Here is a 17,977-nt window from a genome sequence, read left to right on the forward strand (position 1 = left end):
CTGGCTCAGCGCTGTGGTTCATGCCTGTAATCCCAAGCACTTCGGGATGCCGAGGCGGGTGGATCACGAGGTCAGGAGATCGAGACCAACCTGGCTAACACGGCGAAACCCTGTCGCTACTAAAAATACAAAAAATTAGCTGGGCGTGGTAGTGCATACTTGTAATCCCAGCTACTCAGGAGGGTAAGGCAGGGTAATTGCTTGAGCCCAGGAGGTGGAGGTTGCAGTGAGCCGAGATCATGCTACTGCACTCCAGCCTGGGCAACAGAGCAAGACTCTATCTCAAAAACAAAAAATTAAAAAAAAAAACTGCAATTACTTTTGCACCAATTTAAACAGCTGGGACTACAGGTGTGTACCACCATGCCTGGCTAATTTGTAAAATTTTTTTGTAGAGACCGGGTTTCACCATGTTGCCCAGGTTTTCTCAGACCCTTGGGTTCAAGCAATCCTCTAGCCTCAGCCTCCCAAAGTGCTAGGATTACAGGCCTGAGCCATTGTGCCTCGCCTGTCCTGTATGTTTTTTTTTTTTTTTTGAGACAGAGTTTTGCTCTTGTTGCCCGGGCTGGAGTGCAACGGCACGATCTCGGGTTACCACAACCTCCGCCTCCCGGGTTCAAGTGATTCTCCTGCCTCAGCCTCCCGAGTAGCTGGGATTACAGTCATGTGCCACCACGCCCAGCTAATTTTGTATTTTTAGTAGAGACGGGGTTTCTCCATATTGGTCAGGCTTGTCTTAAACTTCTGACCTCAGGTGATCCGCCCGCCTCGACCTCCCGAAGGGCTGGGATTACAGGCATGAGCCACTTCGCCCTGTAATCCCAGCACTTTGGGAGGCTGAGGCAGGCAGATCACGAGGTGAGGAGTTCGAGACTAGCCTGGCCAATATGGTGAAACCCCATCTCTACTAAAAATACAAAAATTAGTGGGGTGTGGTGGTGCATGCCTGTAGTCCCAGCTACTCGGGAGGCTGAGGCAGAAGAATCGCTTGAACCTGGGAGGTAGAGGTTGCGGTGAGCCGAGACCACGCCACTGCACTCCAGCCTGGGTGACAGAGTGAGATTTCATCAAAAAAAAAAAAAAAAAAAAAAAAAGAAAAAAAAAAGAAAAATCTCTATCAAGCCAGGTGCAGCGGCTCTTGCCTGTAATCCCAGCACTTTTGGAGGCCAAGATGGGTAGATCACTTGAAGCCAGGAGTTCAAGACCCGCCTGGCTAACACGGTGAAACCCCGTCTCTACTAAAAATACAAAAAATTAGCCGAGCATGGTGGCCGGCACCTGTACTCCCAGCTACTCGGGAGAATGAGGCAGGAGAATGGCGTGAACCCGGGAGGCAGAGGTTGCAGTGAGCTGAGATCGTGCCACTGCACTCTAGCCTGGGTGACAGAGCGAGACTCCGTCTTAAAGAAAAAAAAAAAAAAAGAAAAAAAGAGTATCTGTATCAGTTAGAAATGTGTTTGGTTACAAGTAACGAAAATCTGAAAAATGGCTTAAAGAAAAAGAACTTTTTTGACGAGTCTTGCTCTGTTATCCAGGCTGGAGTGCAATGGCAACCGCAGCTCACTGCAACCTCCATCTCCCGGGTTCCAGCGATTCTCCTGCCTCAGCCTCCCAAGTGGTTGGGATTACACGCGCCCTCTACCACGTCCGGCTTTTTTTTTTTTTTTTTTTTTTTGAGACGGAGTCTCGCTCTGTCCCCCAGGCTGGAGTGCAGTGGTGTGATCCTGGCTCACCGCAACCTCTGCCTCCCGGGTTCAAGTGATTCTCCTGTCTCAGCCTCCTGAGTAGCTGGGACTATAGGCGTGCGCCACCAAGCCCAGCTAATTTTTGTAGTTTTAGTAGAGACAAGGTTTCACTATGTTGGCCAGGCTGGTCTTGAACTCCTGACCTCGTGATCTGCCCACCTCGGCCTCCCAAAGTGCTGGGATTATAGGTGTGAGCCACTATGCCCAGTCTAATTTTTGTATTTTTAGTAGAAACAGGTTTCATTAAGTTGGCCAGGCCAGTCTCTAACTCCTGACCTCAAGTGATCTGCCCTCCTTGACCTCTCAAAGTTCTGGGAATACAGGTGTGAACCACCACACTCAGCCAAGAAAAATAAGTTTTATTTTTCTCACATAAGCAGTCTGGGCATAGACTGCTGTTCAGATGCATCAGGGATCCACACATTATGATTCTGTTTTATCATTTTTTTTTTCCTTTTTTTTGAGATGGATTTTTTTTTGCTCATTGCCCAGGCTGGAATGCAATGGCAGAATCTCAGCTCACTGCAAAAAAACACAAACAAACAAACAAACAAAAACCCTCCACTCCCTGGGTTCAAGTAATTCTTTTTTTTTTTTTTTTTTTTTTGAGACGGAGTCTTGCTCTGTCACCCAGGCTGGAGTGCAGTGGCCGGATCTCAGCTCACTGCAAGCTCCGCCTCCCGGGTTTACGCCATTCTCCTGCCTCAGCCTCCCGAGTAGCTGGGACTACAAGCGCCCGCCACCTCGCCCGGCTAGTTTTTTGTATTTTTTAGTAGAGACGGGGTTTCACCGTGTTAGCCAGGATGGTCTCGATCTCCTGACCTCGTGATCCGCCCATCTCGGCCTCCCAAAGTGCTGGGATTACAGGCTTGAGCCACCGCGCCCGGCAAGGGTTCAAGTAATTCTGTAGCCTCAGCCTCCCGAGTAGCTGGGATTACAGGCACCCATCACCACACCTGGATAATTTTTTGCATTTTTAGTACAGATAGGGTTTCACCATGTTGGTCAGGCTGGTCTTGAACTCCTGACCTCAGGTGATCCACCTGCCTCAGCCTCCCAAAGTGCTGGGATTACAGGCGTAAGCCACTGTGCCTGGCCTGTTTAATCAAGTTTTTTAAACAATGAAACTGCAAATGGGATAAAATTGTTAAAAAAATTACAAGATGGGTATTACTTTGTGTATCGAGACCACGTTTCAGGCAGAAAGAAGGTTTAAACGGTATGTTAGCTGAATTTGTCCCTTATTGTATCAGGAAAGGGGAATTCTTCCCAAAGAACCCATCCTGCAGATTTCTGCTTACATTTCTTTTTTTTCCAGAGAGGGTCTCATTGTCACCCAGGCTAGACTGCAGTGGTATGATCACAGCTCACTGCAGTCTCTATCTCCTAGGCTCTAGTGATCCTCCCACCTCAGCCTCCCCAGTAGCTAGGATTACAGGTGTGCACCACACTAATATTCTTATTTATTGGAGATGGAGTTTTACCATGCTGCCCAGGCTGATGTAGAACTCCTGGGCTCAAGCAATCCATCTGCCTTGGATTCCCAAAGTGTTGTGACTGTAGTCGTGAGCCACCACTACCAGATAAAAACATTTTTTTTTTTTTTGAGACCGAGTTTCACTCTTGTTGCTCAGGCTGGAGTGCAATGGCGTGATCTTGGCTCACCGCAACCTCTGACTCCTGGGTTCAAGCGATTCTCCTCCCTCAGCCTCCTGAGTAGCTGGGATTACAGGCATGTGTCACCACGCCTGGCTAATTTTGTATTTTTAGTAGAGATGAGCTTTCTCCATGTCGGTCAGGCGGGTCTCGAACTCCCGACCTCAGGTGATTGGCTCACCTTGGCTTCCTAAAGTGCTGGAATTACAGGCGTGAGCCAACGCACCCGGCTAAGTTTTAAATTTTTGTAGACAGAGGGCTCCCATTGTTGCTCAGGATTGTTGCTTACCTTTCATCAGGAAGAGCTCAAATAATGTATGGCCAGCCCTAGAGAAGTCAGATCACCATGATGGTTGGTTTCAACCGCTACCTGAAAAAATGGGAGACCAGCAAGTTGGCTCACACTTGTAATCCCAACATTTTGGACCGGAGGATCAATTGAGGCCAGGAGTTTGAGACCAGCCTGGACAACAGAGCAAGACCCTATCCCTACTAAAAATAAAAAAACAATTAGCTACGTGTGGTGGAGAGCGCCTGTAGTCCCAGCTACTAGGGAGGTGGGAGGATCCCTTGAGCCCAGAAAATGGAGGCTGTAGTGAACTGTGATCGCAACACTGCACTCTAACCTGGGCGACAGAGTGAGACTCTGTCTCAAAAAAAAAAAAAAAAAAAAAAAACCCAAATAAATAAAAATATTTGGGGTTGTGTTGGGAAGGAAAAAAAGGATAGGTGGGAATGTATGTTGAGTGGACAATGAATGTCAACCTCAGGATCCAAATTAAGTCTGCAAAAACCCAACTCTGTGAGAAAGACAAGGAAGAAGGAAGATGATGGCAGAATAGATCTACAATCCTAAGGATCACCTGCTAGTAGGAAACAACTTAAAACAGGTTGGGCAGAATGTTTACAGTATCAACTTCAAGCAGCTGAAAGGTAAAGCATTTGGAACCAGGTGGTTCTGGCATGGAGAGATGGGCGCGCCATAACCTCCACAAAAGCTATCAACAGAATTACTACAGGGCCTTGATAGACACCTGGTTATCATTCAGAGATTATGCACACAATCTTACGGACTTTGCAGTCAGATGTCTATGTAAACACGTTGGACACAAAAATTAGCAAGCAAGGTGTAATTGCGGGCGGGAGGAAAATTCCCTTACAAACTTCAGTTGACTGACCCCTTCACCTGTTCTTTATCTTAATATCCTCGTTATTCGCTCTCAGCTGAGAAGCATTACTTGCTATTTCAGGTGGAGCTGATGGGCACATCGTGAGGGGCCCTCTTCCGTAAAAACGAGGCGATGTTAGGCAAACACTCTTTACTCCGCCATTTCTAGTTACGTCAAGGATCTTACTGCTCCAGGACGGAGGACCTCCAAGGTAATCAGGGTAGCGATAATCACCGATACAGTTAAGCCGGGCCCTGGGATGATGCACTCTCAGACCCCGTGGGGAGTGGCCCTTGCGCCCAAAAGAGAGCAACGGACTAGGCCAGGCCCGGCCCGGCACTCCAGTTGACACTCTGCTTCCCCCACCCCAAAAGCCTGAGCGCGGAAGAGGGGGAACACCAAAGAAACCCGCACCAATTCCCTGACCCGGCCCTGGGAAAAAATGGCGAAGCCCAGGGGCGGGGGACAGGACGGCACGAGTGACCCGGCGCTCGCCGGGCCTCGGAGCCCCTGGAGTGTGTCGCGGTGGGCGACGCCGCGCAACTGCTACCCGTTCGTTGCCTCCGCCATCTTCTCTTACTCACCCGGACTCCCCCCGCGGCCGCGCTGGCTTCGCGTTTCCCTTCCGGCCGCTGACAGAGATCCGGGCTGGGCGGGGTGGGCGAGCGCGCGGAGGGGGTGGACCGAGGGCGGGGAGGCCGGACGGAAGAGGAAAGGGAGGGCGGCGAGCCAGTCACGGCGGGGTGTGGAGCGTGCGGCGTGTGTGCGGAGGGAGAGGTGGGGGGCGGAGGAGAGGCGAGGGAGGGAGGGAGGCGGAGGAATGAGAGCGCGCGGCGCCTCTCGGCCGCTCCTAAGCCCGGGCGGAAAGAGCCGAGCGCAGCCCGAGCGCTCTGTTAAAATGGCGGCGGCGTCGGCGGTGGCCGCGGCGTCTGGTCGGTGAAGTGACTCTGCTGCTTCTCTCCCCACCCGCCCCCTCCCTCCCTCTCCCCTTCCCCCGTCCTTCCCCTCCTTCCCCGCCGCCGGCGCCTCCGCGCCCCTCCGGCCTGCGCACCTCCCCTCGCTCCCCTCCTTACCCCCGCCCGCTGCGGGGACCGCCGGCCCCCTCCCCCATTCTCTTGCTCCCCGCCCCGTCCCCGCCGCCGCCCGCCCTCGTCGCCTCCCCGCCCCGCCGGCCGGCCAGCCCCCTCCTCCGCCTCTCTCCCCTCCCCCCCGCCGGTCGGGATCAGTCAGTGTGATCCGAAGCGGGGGAGGGGGGGGGCGGCGGCCGAACGATGTGCGAGAACTGCGCAGACCTGGTGGAGGTGTTAAATGAAAGTAAGTAGCCGCGGTAGCGGCCTGTCGGGGTGCACGGTTTGGGGTCCTCGCGCAGCTCTCTGGCTTCCCCGGGCTGCCGCGGCCTGCGGGAGGGGACGGCCGGGCTGGGCGGCGTGCGGGCCTAGCGCCCTGGGAAGGTGCGCGGTGGCGCGGCCGCCGCGGCGCCTCGGGCCCAACCCGGCCGGGTTACCTGGGCGCCCGAGAGGCGGCCGCCGCGGAGCTCCTGCCCGGCCGGGCCCGGGTGCTCTGGGCTCTCGGAAAGTTTTCTCATTACAGGTGTCAATTAATGAAGGCAGTAATGAGACCCTTGCCGCCTTCACCCCTTTCGCCCCCTTCGCCCTGCCAGGAAGGTGCGGGGAGGTGGGGTCGGAGGACGAGGCTTTCCTCCGCAGTCCAAGCCCTCCGGCAGCCCTCTTTGATTTCCAGCGTGCTGCCAAGGCCTCTCTTACCTGTTAATTTTCATTAAACTCCCCGGGAGCAGGGTGGTGGTTTTTCCCTCCCTTGCGGGTGTGTGGGTGTCTTAAACACTTCAGCCAGACCTTAAATAGCTGAAAACGAACTGTGATAGTGATGACTGGAACCTTCATACCTATTTTAAAAATAAATTTGTTAATGATGCTTCTTAGTGTAGCATTCACCGCTTTAATGGTAAATTCTGTTAGGCAGAGCACTGTGCTACACATACCATCCCGGGATAGTTATGGCCTATCTCTCCTGGAAGGAAAGGCCTTTTACCTGATACTTTACTTTCTATTAAAGAGGGTACGTTGATCTTTTCTGGCCTTTTTATTTTATATTTCGACCCTTGCAAGATGGTATTTCAGCTTATAGAAGATATATGTCAAATCACCTACTTCTGGGCCTAAAGGCCTGGTTGGCAAAGGTGAATTAGATGGATCAATTTACAAAAAGTTGGTTGTTGAAAAAATGCTCACTTATGAACAGTTTATGTGGGTTTTGGATTTGTATTGTTTGTGATATTTCCACAGATAGACTTTCAGACTAATTTTGTAATACAATTCACTCGATTTATAAAATATATCATGGTGTTTGTGTTTGAATTTTACTTTGTGTTTGAATGTCACTTGAATGACCAAAGACAACAATAAAAGTGGAAGGGTTCTAACTTAATTTCAACTCCGTATTTACTTCCTGATAGATGGAATAGGCTTTTGCACATATTCCAACTATTGGTTCCGGTATTTGTGTCACCCTAAATTATCCTAGAATTTTAAGATTATTTGTGTGTATTTTGAGATATTTTTATTTCTGGTGCAGGTGGTTTACGATATGATAAATCTTCAATACTTACTGTATTTTATATATCAGATACAAGTTGTGTGATTATGTTTGTTATGCTCAACTTGGAAAGTTAATAGCTTTGCAATGTAATATGAGGAACAAGTACTTAATTTCGTTGGTGATTTTAAATATATATATATTTTTCCCCCGAGACAGAGTTTTGCTCTTGTTGCCCAGGCTGGAGGGCAATGGCAGGATCTTGGCTCACTGCAACCTCTGCCTCCCAGGTTGAAGCGATTCTCCTGCCTAAGCCTCCCGTGTAGCTGGGAATACAGGTTCCCCCCACCATGCCCGGCTGATTTTCGTATTTTTAGTAGAGATGGGGTTTCACCATGTTGGTCAGGCTGGTCTCGAACTCCTGACCTTGTTATCTGCCTGCCTCGGCCTCCCAAAGTGCTGGGAATACCGGCGTGAGCCACTGAGCCTGGCTGATTTTAAAATATCTTAAACTTGGAAAATTTTAAACAAAACATCTGAAGAAAGTAAAGTTTATTTTTTGAAAACAGGTGGCATCTTGATCATAATGAAAGGTCTTATTTAAGATTATCTGGGAAACCCCTAGAACTTTGGTTAGAAGCACTGAAAAATGCAATGCATTTATGGAGAGTTAGCAATGTGGAGAATTGAGACAGAATTTAGCTTTTATTACCTTTAAGCAAATACAGTTAGTTCAACCAGGTTCACAAAATCTGGTCATGTGCACCCTCTAAGAAACCTGTTTTAATGAATAAGTAAGGATTTTCTATTTGTGTGTAAGCCAGTGCACTCTAAAAATACATAATTTCTTAATATTGCCTTTGAGGCTCAATATAAAAATTTAACTCTTAAACAATAATCTCTCAGTGATGCTTCCTTTTTAAAAAAATTTACAGCCGGGGGCAGTGGCTCTTGCCTGTAATCCCAGCAATTTTCGAGGCCGAGATTGGCGGATCACCTGAGGTTGAGAGTTCAAGACCAGCCTACTAACATGGAGAAACTCCGTCTCTACTAAAAATATAGAATTAGCCTGGCATAGTGGCACATGCCTGTAATCCCAGCTACTTGGGAGGCTGAGGCAGGAGAATCGGTTGAACCCGGGAGGCAGAGTTCGCGCCATTGCACTCCAGCCTGGGCAACAAGAGCGAAACTCTCTCGAAAAAAAAATTTTTCGGCCGGGCGCGGTGGCTCAAGCCTGTAATCCCAGCACTTTGGGAGGCCGAGACAGGCGGATCACGAGGTCAGGAGATCGAGACCATCCTGGCTAACACAGTGAAACCCCGTCTCTACTAAAAATACAAAAAAACTTAGCCGGGCCAGGTGGCAGGCGCCTGTAGTCCCAGCTACTGGGGAGGCTGAGGCAGGAGAATGGCGTGAACCTGGGAGGCGGAGCTTGCAGTGAGCTGAGATCCGGCCACTGCACTCCAGCCTGGGTGACAGAGCGAGACTCCGTCTCAAAAAAAAAAAAAAAAAAAAAAAAAAAAAAAAAAAAAATTTCTACTTCAACAATTTTATGTGTAGTTTATACCACACTATTACAGGTTGTTTTTTTCCCTGTAGTTCTTTACTTATCCATGGCTATGATGGAGCATGATAATGAACATGAGTGGTTGGAGCTTGATAAAACTTGTTGAAGTAGATTATATGTGTTTCTTGTGATCTCATTTGCAGTAATTACCTGTAAAGTCTGCCCTTTTTCCCCCTGTAACTTGTACAAAGATGAACATCAGTTCAACCTTGATCTAGAAATTCAGAGTTGGCCAAGTGACTCTGAATACAGCTCACGCCTGTATTCCCAACACTTTGGGAGACCGAGGTGGGCGGATCACAAGGTCAGGAGCTTGAGACCAGCCTGGCCAATATGGTGAAACCCCATCTCTACTAAAAATGCACAGATTAGCTGCGTGTGGTGGTAGGCGCCTGTAGTCCCAGTTGCTTGGGAGGCTGAGGCTGGAGAATTGCTTGAATCCCAGTAGGCAGAGGTTGCAGTGAGCCGCGATCGTGCCACTGCACTCCAGCCTGGGCGACAGAGCAAGACTCAATCTCAAAAAAAAACAAATTCACAGTTACAGTCCTCCCAAAATGTGCTCAGAATTTGTCTTTAAATATAACACCCTGTAACAGTTTAGCCAGCTAAGAGAAGCAATAAAATTGTGCATATTTTTGGGTGGTGTGTTTCCAGGTTATGTTGAAAAATACGTAATTAGTGTTAAACCAACCTCACAAAACAGATGTGGTGATGTACCCCTGTAATCCCACTAGGCAGGAGGCTGAGGCAGGAGGATTGTTTGAGGCTGGGAGTTCGAGACCAGCCTAGACAACATAGTAAGACTGCTTTTTTTTTTTTTTTTTTTTTTTTTTTTTTTTTTTTTTTTTTTTTTTTTTTTTGAGACAGAATCTCGTTCTGTCACCCAGTCTGGAGTGCAGTGGCATGGTTTCGGCTCACTAGAACCTCTGTCTCCCTGGGTTCAGCAGTTCTCCTGCCTCGGCCTCCCAAGTGGCTGGGATTACAGGCACAAGTCACCATGCCCAGCTAATTTTTGTATTGAGTAGAAATGGGGTTTCACCATATTGGCCAGGCTGGTCTTGAACTCCTGACCTTGTGATCCACCCGTGTTGGCCTCCCAAAGTGCTAGGATTAACAGGCATGAGCCGCCGCGCCTGGTGAAGACAGCTTTCCTTAATAAACCAAAAGCCCTATTTCTTGTGAAATTTACACTGATCACCCTTAGAGAAGGCTACCTGGACAAGCAAGAGTGTAATAATTTTTTTTTTTTTGACATGGAGTCTAGCTCTCACCCAGGCTGGAGTGCAGTGTCGGCTCGCTGCAACCTCCACCTCCCGGGTTCAAGTGATTCTTCTGCCTCAGCCTCCTGAGTAACTGAGACTACAGGCACCCGCCCAGCTGAGTTTTGTATTTTTAGTAGAGATGGGATTTTGCCATGTTGGCCAGGCTTGTCTCGAACTCCTGACCTCAGGCGATCTGCCTGCCTGGGCCTCCCAAAGTGCTGCAATTACAGGAGTGAGCCAACGTGCCTGGCCTAAAAATTTTGTTCAAAAAAGTTTTAGTTGATAAGTAATTTTTACATATTCATGGGGTACATAGTGATGTTTCAGTACATAAAAAGTATAGTGATCAGTTGAAGACAATTAGTATATCCATCATCTCAAACATTTAGCATTTGCGTTAGGAACATTGAATGTTCTCCTAGCTATTTTCAGCTGTATCATATATTATTGTTTTTTTGAGACAGGGTTTCTCAGGGCAGTGGTATGCTCTTGGGTCACTACAGCCTCCGCTTCCTGGGCTTAAGCAATCCTCCTGCCACATCCTCCCGAGTAGCTGGGGCTACAGGTGTGTGCCACCAAGCCCAGCTAATTTTTCGTGTTTTTAGTAGAGATGGGGTTTCACCATGTTGGCCAGGCTGGTGTTGAACTCCTGAACTCAAGTGATCTGCCCGCCTTGGCTTCCCAAAGTGGATTAGAGGCATGAGCCACCATGCCCGACTTGTGTAATATATTATTGTTAACCGTAGTCATTCTGTAGTGGTATAGAACACTAGAACTTAATCCTCCTATCTCACTGTAATTTTGTATCCTTTAACAAATCTCTCCCTATCTCTCCCCTCCCTCTACCATTCCCAGCAAATTTTGTTTGTGTTTTTGTTTATTAATAGAGACAGGGTCTCGCATTGTTGCCCAGGCTGGTCTCAAACTCCTGGCCTTAAGCCGTTCTGCTGCCTAAGCCTCCCAAAGTACTGGGATTACAGGCATGAGCCACCATGCCTGGCTAGATAATTGTGTTTTAAATGAAAGGGTAGACATAGTGTGGGTAGTACAGCTTTATATCAGATATGCAGTCTTTTTGATAAGAGTAACGACTTCATGTGGAATGTTTAAAGTTTGGCAGAATGCAATATCGTTAAAATAAAAATTAGTAACAAAGATTGTGAACAGTTCCTTTTGTCATCAGTTTTTGGTGAGAGTATTAGTATTATTAGTTATACCTCTAGTCCTGAGAATCTGAAGCTGTAAAGTTTCACTATGGAAACATGCAGAGGCATACAGATACAGAATTGTGCTTACAGGTTGAGGACCCATTGAAGTGTGTTCCTGGAAGCAGACTAAGGATCCTATCATAAGTACCGTGCTCCCCCCCTCCCCCCCTCCCCCGCTGCACCCACCCTTTTAAAATATAATCTTGACCCATATCATAAAAGTTGAAACTACATTTCAAAATCATGTTTGACTTTAGTGTTAGAATGACCAATCCCAACAATACTAAAATATTGGACTTGCCATTTTCTTTTAATGCTTCATTTTTAAAACATTTAAAAAGCTTGGATGTATTGAGTAAATTTTGCTGTTATCATTTTGTGGGCTTGCATTCTGTTTAGGATAAATTTTAAATTTCTATTCCTCTGCTTCTGCATGTTCTGTTGAGTTTGTATGATAACTGCTTTTGTAGTTACTTTTGTGAACCAGTTTACAAAGGCCAAAGCATTTCTAGATCTTGGTGAGGAGTTGGAGGCCTAAAGTTACATACTTTAAGCCATCACCATAGCAAACTCACTAGTAAATTGAGGTTATTTAACTCATCAGGTAAATTTCTCTGAAAGCAGAGTGAAAATTATATCGTACATCTGTTTTTTTTTTTTTGAGATGGAGTCTCACTCTGTCGCCCAGGCTGGAGTGCTGTGGCACGATGAGCCACCGTGCCTGGTGTATGTCATTGTTTTAAACCATTTGTATGTTGTAGATTTTACTCTCTATATTCGTTTAGTGGGTTATAGTTTACCAAATTGTCCAAAATGGATAATTCATGTGAGATAGGCAAGAGCAGTATTGTATCCCAATACCAATTGGTGAAAAAGTTGAACTTCACAAAGGATAAGTAGTTTGCCAAGATCACTTGTCAACCTGCATAGTCAAATTTGAGATGGAACTCAGCTACTCTATCTGTATTTGCAGAATAATTCTGTTGTGTTTGTTTTGTTGGTGGTGGTGGTTTTGAGACAGAGTCTTACTCTGTTGCCCAGGCTGCAGTGCAGTGGCTCCACCTCAGCTCATTGCAACTTCCGCCTCCTTGGTTCAGTTACTCTGCCTCAGCCTCTCGAGTAGCTGGGATTAGAGGCGCCCGCCACCACGCCCAGCTAATGTTTGTATTTTTAGTAGAGATGGGTTTTCACCAGTTTGGCCAGGCTGGTCTCGAACTCAGACCTCAGGTGATCCACCCGCCTCAGCCTTTCAGTATGTTTTATTATTAAAGCAGATTATTTTATTGAGGAGTTTGTGTTGGGTACTTAAGTACTTTGCATGCTGCTGATTTAATCAGTTCTTTGAGGGAGGTACTCTGTCCTTTTCAGATGAGAGAACCAAGATTTATAGAGTTTATGTGACTTGCTTAGGGTCACATGTGACTGTGTTTGGTGGAACCACAGGACTTAATCCCAGATTAGGCTAACAGTTCTTTTTTTTTTTTTTTTTGAAAAGGCGTTTCACTCTTGTTGCCCATGCTGGAGTGCAATGGCATAATCTAGGCTCGCTGTAACCTCCACCTCCTGGGTTCAAGCGATTCTCCTGCCTCAGCCTCCTGAGTAGCTGGGATTACAGGCATGCACCCCCATGCCTGGCTAATTTTGTAATTTTAGTCGATGTGGGGTTTCACCATGTTGGCCAGGCTGGTCTTGAATTCCTAACCCTAGGTGATCCTCCTCCCTTGGCCTCCGAAAGTGTTGGGTTTACAGGCGTGAGCCATCCTGCATGGCCTAAAAGTTCTTGCTAGTTACATTGTATAAATTTTATGATGATCTGTCTGAATCATCACTGTTCAGTTGGCAAAGTAAAAATACCATGTTTTATGTATCTTCAAAAATTCAGACAAATTTCTGTGGTAATTGTAGTAGGAGTTCAAAAGTGGTAATAAATACAGCTGAATAAGAATCCCGGAGGCTGAGGCAGGAGAATGGCGTGAACCCGGGAGGCGGAGCTTGCAGTGAGCTGAGATCCGGCCACTGCACTCCAGCCTGGGCGGCAGAGCGAGACTCCGTCTCAAAAAAAAAAAAAAAAAAAAAAAAATTTTTCATTGAAAAAAATTTTTAATTTTTTGATTTTTAATTATTTTTTAAGAGATAGTGTATCACCCGTGCTGGGGTGCAGTGGCCCAGTTATAGCTCACTGCAGCCTTAAGCTTTTGGGCTCAAGTGATCCTCCTGCCTCGGCCTCCCAAGGTATTGGAGTACACTGTATCCGACTGAGAATCTTTCTTAATACTGTTATTCTGCAGTGAGCCGTTTAATAAAACTACATGTTTCCAGGGCTTTTTAGATACTCTTAAGTATATGGGTACTAAAGCAATTAATAACATACCTTTTCCAGTAGACATTTAATCTAAAGTTAGAATTTTTTTTCCCCCTGTTTAGAGATGGGGTCTTATTCTGTCATCCAGGCTGGAGTGCAGTGATGTGATTCTTGTACACTGTAACCTCGACCTCCTGGGCTCAAGCAAGTTTCCTGCCTCACCCTCCTGAGTAGTCGGGAACTATAGGTATATGCCAGCACACGTGGCTGCCTTTTTTTTTTTTTTTTTGAGACAGAGTTTTCCTCTGTCTTCCAGGCTGGAGTGCAGTGGTACAGTCTCGGCTCACTGCAACCTCTGCCTTGGGGACTCAAGCAGTTCTTGTGCCTCAGCCTCCCAAGTAGCTGGGATTATAGGCATGTGTCATCATGCCGGGCTAATTTTTCTATGTTTAGTAGAGATGGGGTTTTGCCATGTTGGTCAGGCTGGTCTCAAAACTGCTGGCCTCAAGTGATCCACCTGCCTCAGCCTCCCAGAGTGCTGGGATTACAGGTGTGAGCCACTCTGTCCAGTCCTCCTGAATTGATTTTTTTTTTTTGAGTCTCACTCTGTGGCCCAGGCTGGAGTGCAGTAGCATGATCTTTGGCCTCCCAAAATGCTGGGATTACAGGTGTGAGCTGCCATGCCCGGGCCCTCTTACCTTCTTTCAAAATTCAAAGCTCACTTTTTTTCTAAATAAGTTTTCAAGCTTATTAAGAAACTACAACAGTCCCCCTCTTATCTTTGGCTTTGCTTTCCATAGTTACCCACAATCAACCATGGTCCAAGAATAAAGGGAAATTTTCTTGATAAGAATGAAACAACAAAATTGTTAGTAATATTATGTGGGTGCTCAAAAAAAGCCAACATAACATAAAACTGTTTTCAAGTATCTTTGTTTTTTTGAGGTGGAGTCTCACTCTGCCGCTCAGCTTGGAGTGCAGTGGTGCGATCTCAGCTCACTGCAAGCTCTGCTTCCCAGGTTCACACCATTCTCCTAACTCAGCCTCCCGAGTAGCTGGAACTATAGGTGTCCGCCACCACACCTATCTAATTTTTTTGTATTTTTAGTGGAGACAGGGTTTCACTGTGTTAGCCAGGATGGTTTCGATCTCTTGGCCTCGTGATCTGCCCGCCTTGGCCTCCCAAAGTGCTGGGATTACAGGCGTGAGCACGCCTGGCTTTATTTTTGAGACGAGAGTCTTGCTCTGTCGCTCAGGCTGGAGTGCAGTGGCTTAATCTCAGCTCACTGAAGCCTTCACCTCCTGGGTTCAAGCGATTCTCCTGCCTCAGCCTCCTGAGTAGCTGGGATTACAGGTGCCTGCCACCACGCTCGGCTAATTCTTTTGTATTTTTAGTAGAGATAGGGTTTCGCCGTGTTGGCCAGGCTGGTTTCGAACTCTTGACCTCAAGTGATCCATCCGTCTTGGCCTCCCTAAGTGCTAGGATTATGGGTGTGAGCTACTGTGCCCGGCCTATTTTCAAGTATCTTAAGAATTGTGCCCAAATTTTAGGAGGTGGTGTCATGCTTATGAAGTTGGAATACTGTGATGAATTACATTTAATACAGTGATGATCATACACTTCTGTAGCTATTTGAACACTGAAATTTCTTAGTGTTTTCCTTGAAGGTACTTCCTTTGTAAGAGTCAGGAGAAATAGAATGATTTATCTAAGGTCACACAGCTAAGAAGTAGCAGGGGTAGGACTAGAATTTAGTTGTTGTTTCTTCTTCTCAGTGTACTTTTCATTAACCAAGCTATCTTTATTTTTATTTTTAAATTTTTATTTATTTATTTATTTATTTATTTTTTTGAGACGGAGTCTTGCTCTGTCGTCCAGGCTGGAGTGCAGTGGTGCAATCTCGGCTCACTGCAAGCTCCGCCTCCCGGGTTCACGCCATTCTCCTGCCTCAGCCTCCTGAGTAGCTGCGACTACAGGCGCCCGCCACCGCGCCCGGCTAATTTTTTCTATTTTTAGTAGAGACGGGGTTTCATCGAAGTCTCGATCTCCTGACCTTGTGATCCGCCTGCCTTGGCCTCCCAAAGTGCTGGGATTACAGGCGTGAGCCACCGCGCCCGACCTTATTTATTTTTTTTTTTGAGACAGAGTCTCCCTGTCGTCCAGGCTGGAATGCAGTGGCGTGATCTCAGCTCACTGAATGCTCCGTCTCCCAGGTTCACGCCATTCTCCTGCCTCAGCCTCCCGAGTAGCTGGGACTGCAGGCACCTGCCACCTCGCCCGGCTAATTTTTTGTATTTTTAGTAGAAACGGGGTTTTCACCGTGTTAGCCAGGATGGTCTTGATCTCCTGACCTCGTGATCTGCCCGCCTTGGCCTCCCAAAGTGCTGGGATTATAGGTGTGAGCCGTGAACCACCGCGCCCGGCCTTAATTGCCTTTTTTTTTTTTTTTTTTTTTTTTTTGAGACGGAGTTTTGCTCTGTTGCCCAGGCTGGAGTGAAGTGGCGTGATTTTGGCTCACTGCAAGCTCCGTCTCCCGGGTTTACTCCATTCTCCTGCCTCAGCCTCCCAAGTAGCTGGGACTACAGGCGCCTGCACACTCCAGGCTATTTTTTTTGTATTTTTAGTAGAGACGGGGTTTCACAGTGTTAGCCAGGATGGTCTCCATCTCCTGACTTCGTGATCCGCCTGCCTCGGCCTCCCAAAGTGCTGGGATTACAGGCGTGAGCCACCGCGCCCGGCCTTAATTTTTAAGAGGACCCTGACTGTGGAAGTTGGGAAACTCGTAAGAAACTGTTAACGGAACTGTGGAGAGATTTATTCAGGCTAAAGTGGATTAGGCAAGATTTGTTTTTATTTTTTTCCAAGATGGAGTCTTGTTTTGTCACTCAGGCTGGATTGCAGTGGCACAGTCTTGGCTCACTGCAACTTCCACCTCCCGGGTTCAAGCAATTCTCCTACCTCAGCTTCCCAAGTAGCTGGGATTACAGGCGCCTGCCACTGTGCCCGGCTCATTTTTGTAAATTTAGTAGAGTTGGGGTTTTACCATGTTGGCCAGACTGGTCTTGAACTCCTGACCTCGCCATCTACCTGCCTTGGCCTCCCAAAGTGCTGGGATTACAGGCTTGAGCCCCTGGGCCCCACCAAGATTTTAAGGAAGATGGAAGATAAGTGGGCCCTGTTTGGAGTAGTTGCTGGTAATGAGGAGTGAAATGTCCTACCTTGACTTGTGAAGGCTCTATATGACGTAGCCTCTGCTAACTTTATTCCCTTGTTCTCTGCCTTCTTTTTTTTTTTTTTTTTCCCTCTGTCTTCTTTGATTGATGACGCTGAGCCTTTATTATACTTTTTTTTTTTTTTTTTTTTTTTTTTTGAGACAGAGTCTCGCCGTGTCGCCCAGGCTGGAGTGCAGTGGCGTGATCTCGGCTCACTGCAAGCTCCACCTCCCGGGTTCACGCCATTCTCCCGCCTCAGCCTCCGAGTAGCTGGGACTACAGGTGCCCGCCACCTCGCCCGGCTAGTTTTTTGTATTTTCAGTAGAGACGGGGTTTCACCATTGGAGTGCAATGGTGCGATCTTGGCTCGCTGCAACCTCTGCTTCCTGGGTTAAATGATTCTCCTGCCTCGGCCTCCCAAGTAGCTGGGATTACAGGCGCTACGCCCGGCTAATTTTTGTGTTTTTGGTAGAGACTGGGTTTCACCATGTTGGCCAGGCTTCTCTCGAACTCCTGACCTCAGGTGATGTGCCCGCCTCGGCCTCCCAAAGTGCTGGGATTACAGGCGTGAACCACCCCGTGCCTGGCCTGTATATACCTTCTTATGCTTTCAAGTTTTGACTTAAATGATTCTTTTTCAGAGAGGTCTTACCCGAACACCCTGTCTGTAGTAGCTCTGGTTCTTTTTGTTCATAGGATTTACCACAATTTAGAATTATGTATTTATGTAACTAATTTTTTTATTCTATGAGACTATCAGTTCTGTGATTGCAACTGTTATTGTTTTACAGTGCCTGCATGTGGTAGGATCAATGTTTATTTAAGGTATCTGAAAAATCTTAAGATCACTGTGGGTTGATAATAGAAGAGAAAACAAGAGTAGGCTAGATGTGGTGTTTTTTTTTTCTCAGTTTTCTTGGATATATCAAGTACTGTCAGTCCATTTTTTTTTTTTTTTTTTTTGAGACGGAGTCTTGCTCTGTCCCCCAGGTTGGAGTGCAGTGACCGGATCTCAGCTCACTGCAAGCTCCGCCTCCCGGGTTTACGCCATTCTCCTGCCTCAGCCTCCTGAGTAGCTGGGACTATAGGCGCCTGCCACCTGGCCTGGCTAGTTTTTTGTATTTTTTAGTAGAGACGGGGTTTCACCATGTAGACCAGGATGGTCTTGATCTCCTGACCTAGTGATCCACTTGTCTCGACCTCCCAAAGTGCTGGGATTACAGGCTTGAGCCACCACGCCCGGCCTACTGTCAGTCCTTGATTTTGTGATGTCTTGCTTGCCACTCCCTTCATAAAATGGTA

At 47.2% G+C, this 17,977-nt stretch overlaps 2 protein-coding genes across 11 annotated transcripts in view; one reads left to right on the plus strand and one right to left on the minus strand.

Annotated features, from left to right (window-relative positions):
* The window catches only part of COMMD1 (copper metabolism domain containing 1), a 960,866-nt gene that overhangs the window by 679,142 nt on the left and 263,747 nt on the right, over positions 1–17,977 (minus strand). Inside the window, exon 1 of one of the 7 annotated variants that reach the window (XM_050753537.1) lies at positions 13,572–13,575. The exons of the other annotated variants lie outside the window; for them this stretch is intronic. The gene's annotated coding sequence lies outside the window, so the exon portion shown is untranslated. Of the gene's footprint in view, positions 1–13,571; positions 13,576–17,977 lie in introns of those variants that run through there. 7 annotated transcript variants of the gene reach the window in all.
* USP34 (ubiquitin specific peptidase 34) overlaps positions 5,446–17,977 on the plus strand; it is a 287,921-nt gene continuing 275,389 nt past the window's right edge. For 3 of the 4 annotated variants that reach the window (XM_050753418.1, XM_050753421.1, XM_050753420.1), the window contains exon 1: positions 5,755–5,884. In XM_050753418.1, the coding sequence (XP_050609375.1) occupies positions 5,842–5,884 (43 nt within the window). In that variant the 5' untranslated portion in view covers positions 5,755–5,841. Of the gene's footprint in view, positions 5,885–17,977 lie in introns of all 4 variants that reach the window. The other variant, XM_050753419.1, reaches the window with a different exon arrangement.

Source organism: Macaca thibetana, chromosome 13 (genome assembly GCF_024542745.1).
Source record: "Macaca thibetana thibetana isolate TM-01 chromosome 13, ASM2454274v1, whole genome shotgun sequence".
In the NCBI taxonomy this organism is placed as follows: Eukaryota; Metazoa; Chordata; class Mammalia; order Primates; family Cercopithecidae; genus Macaca; species Macaca thibetana.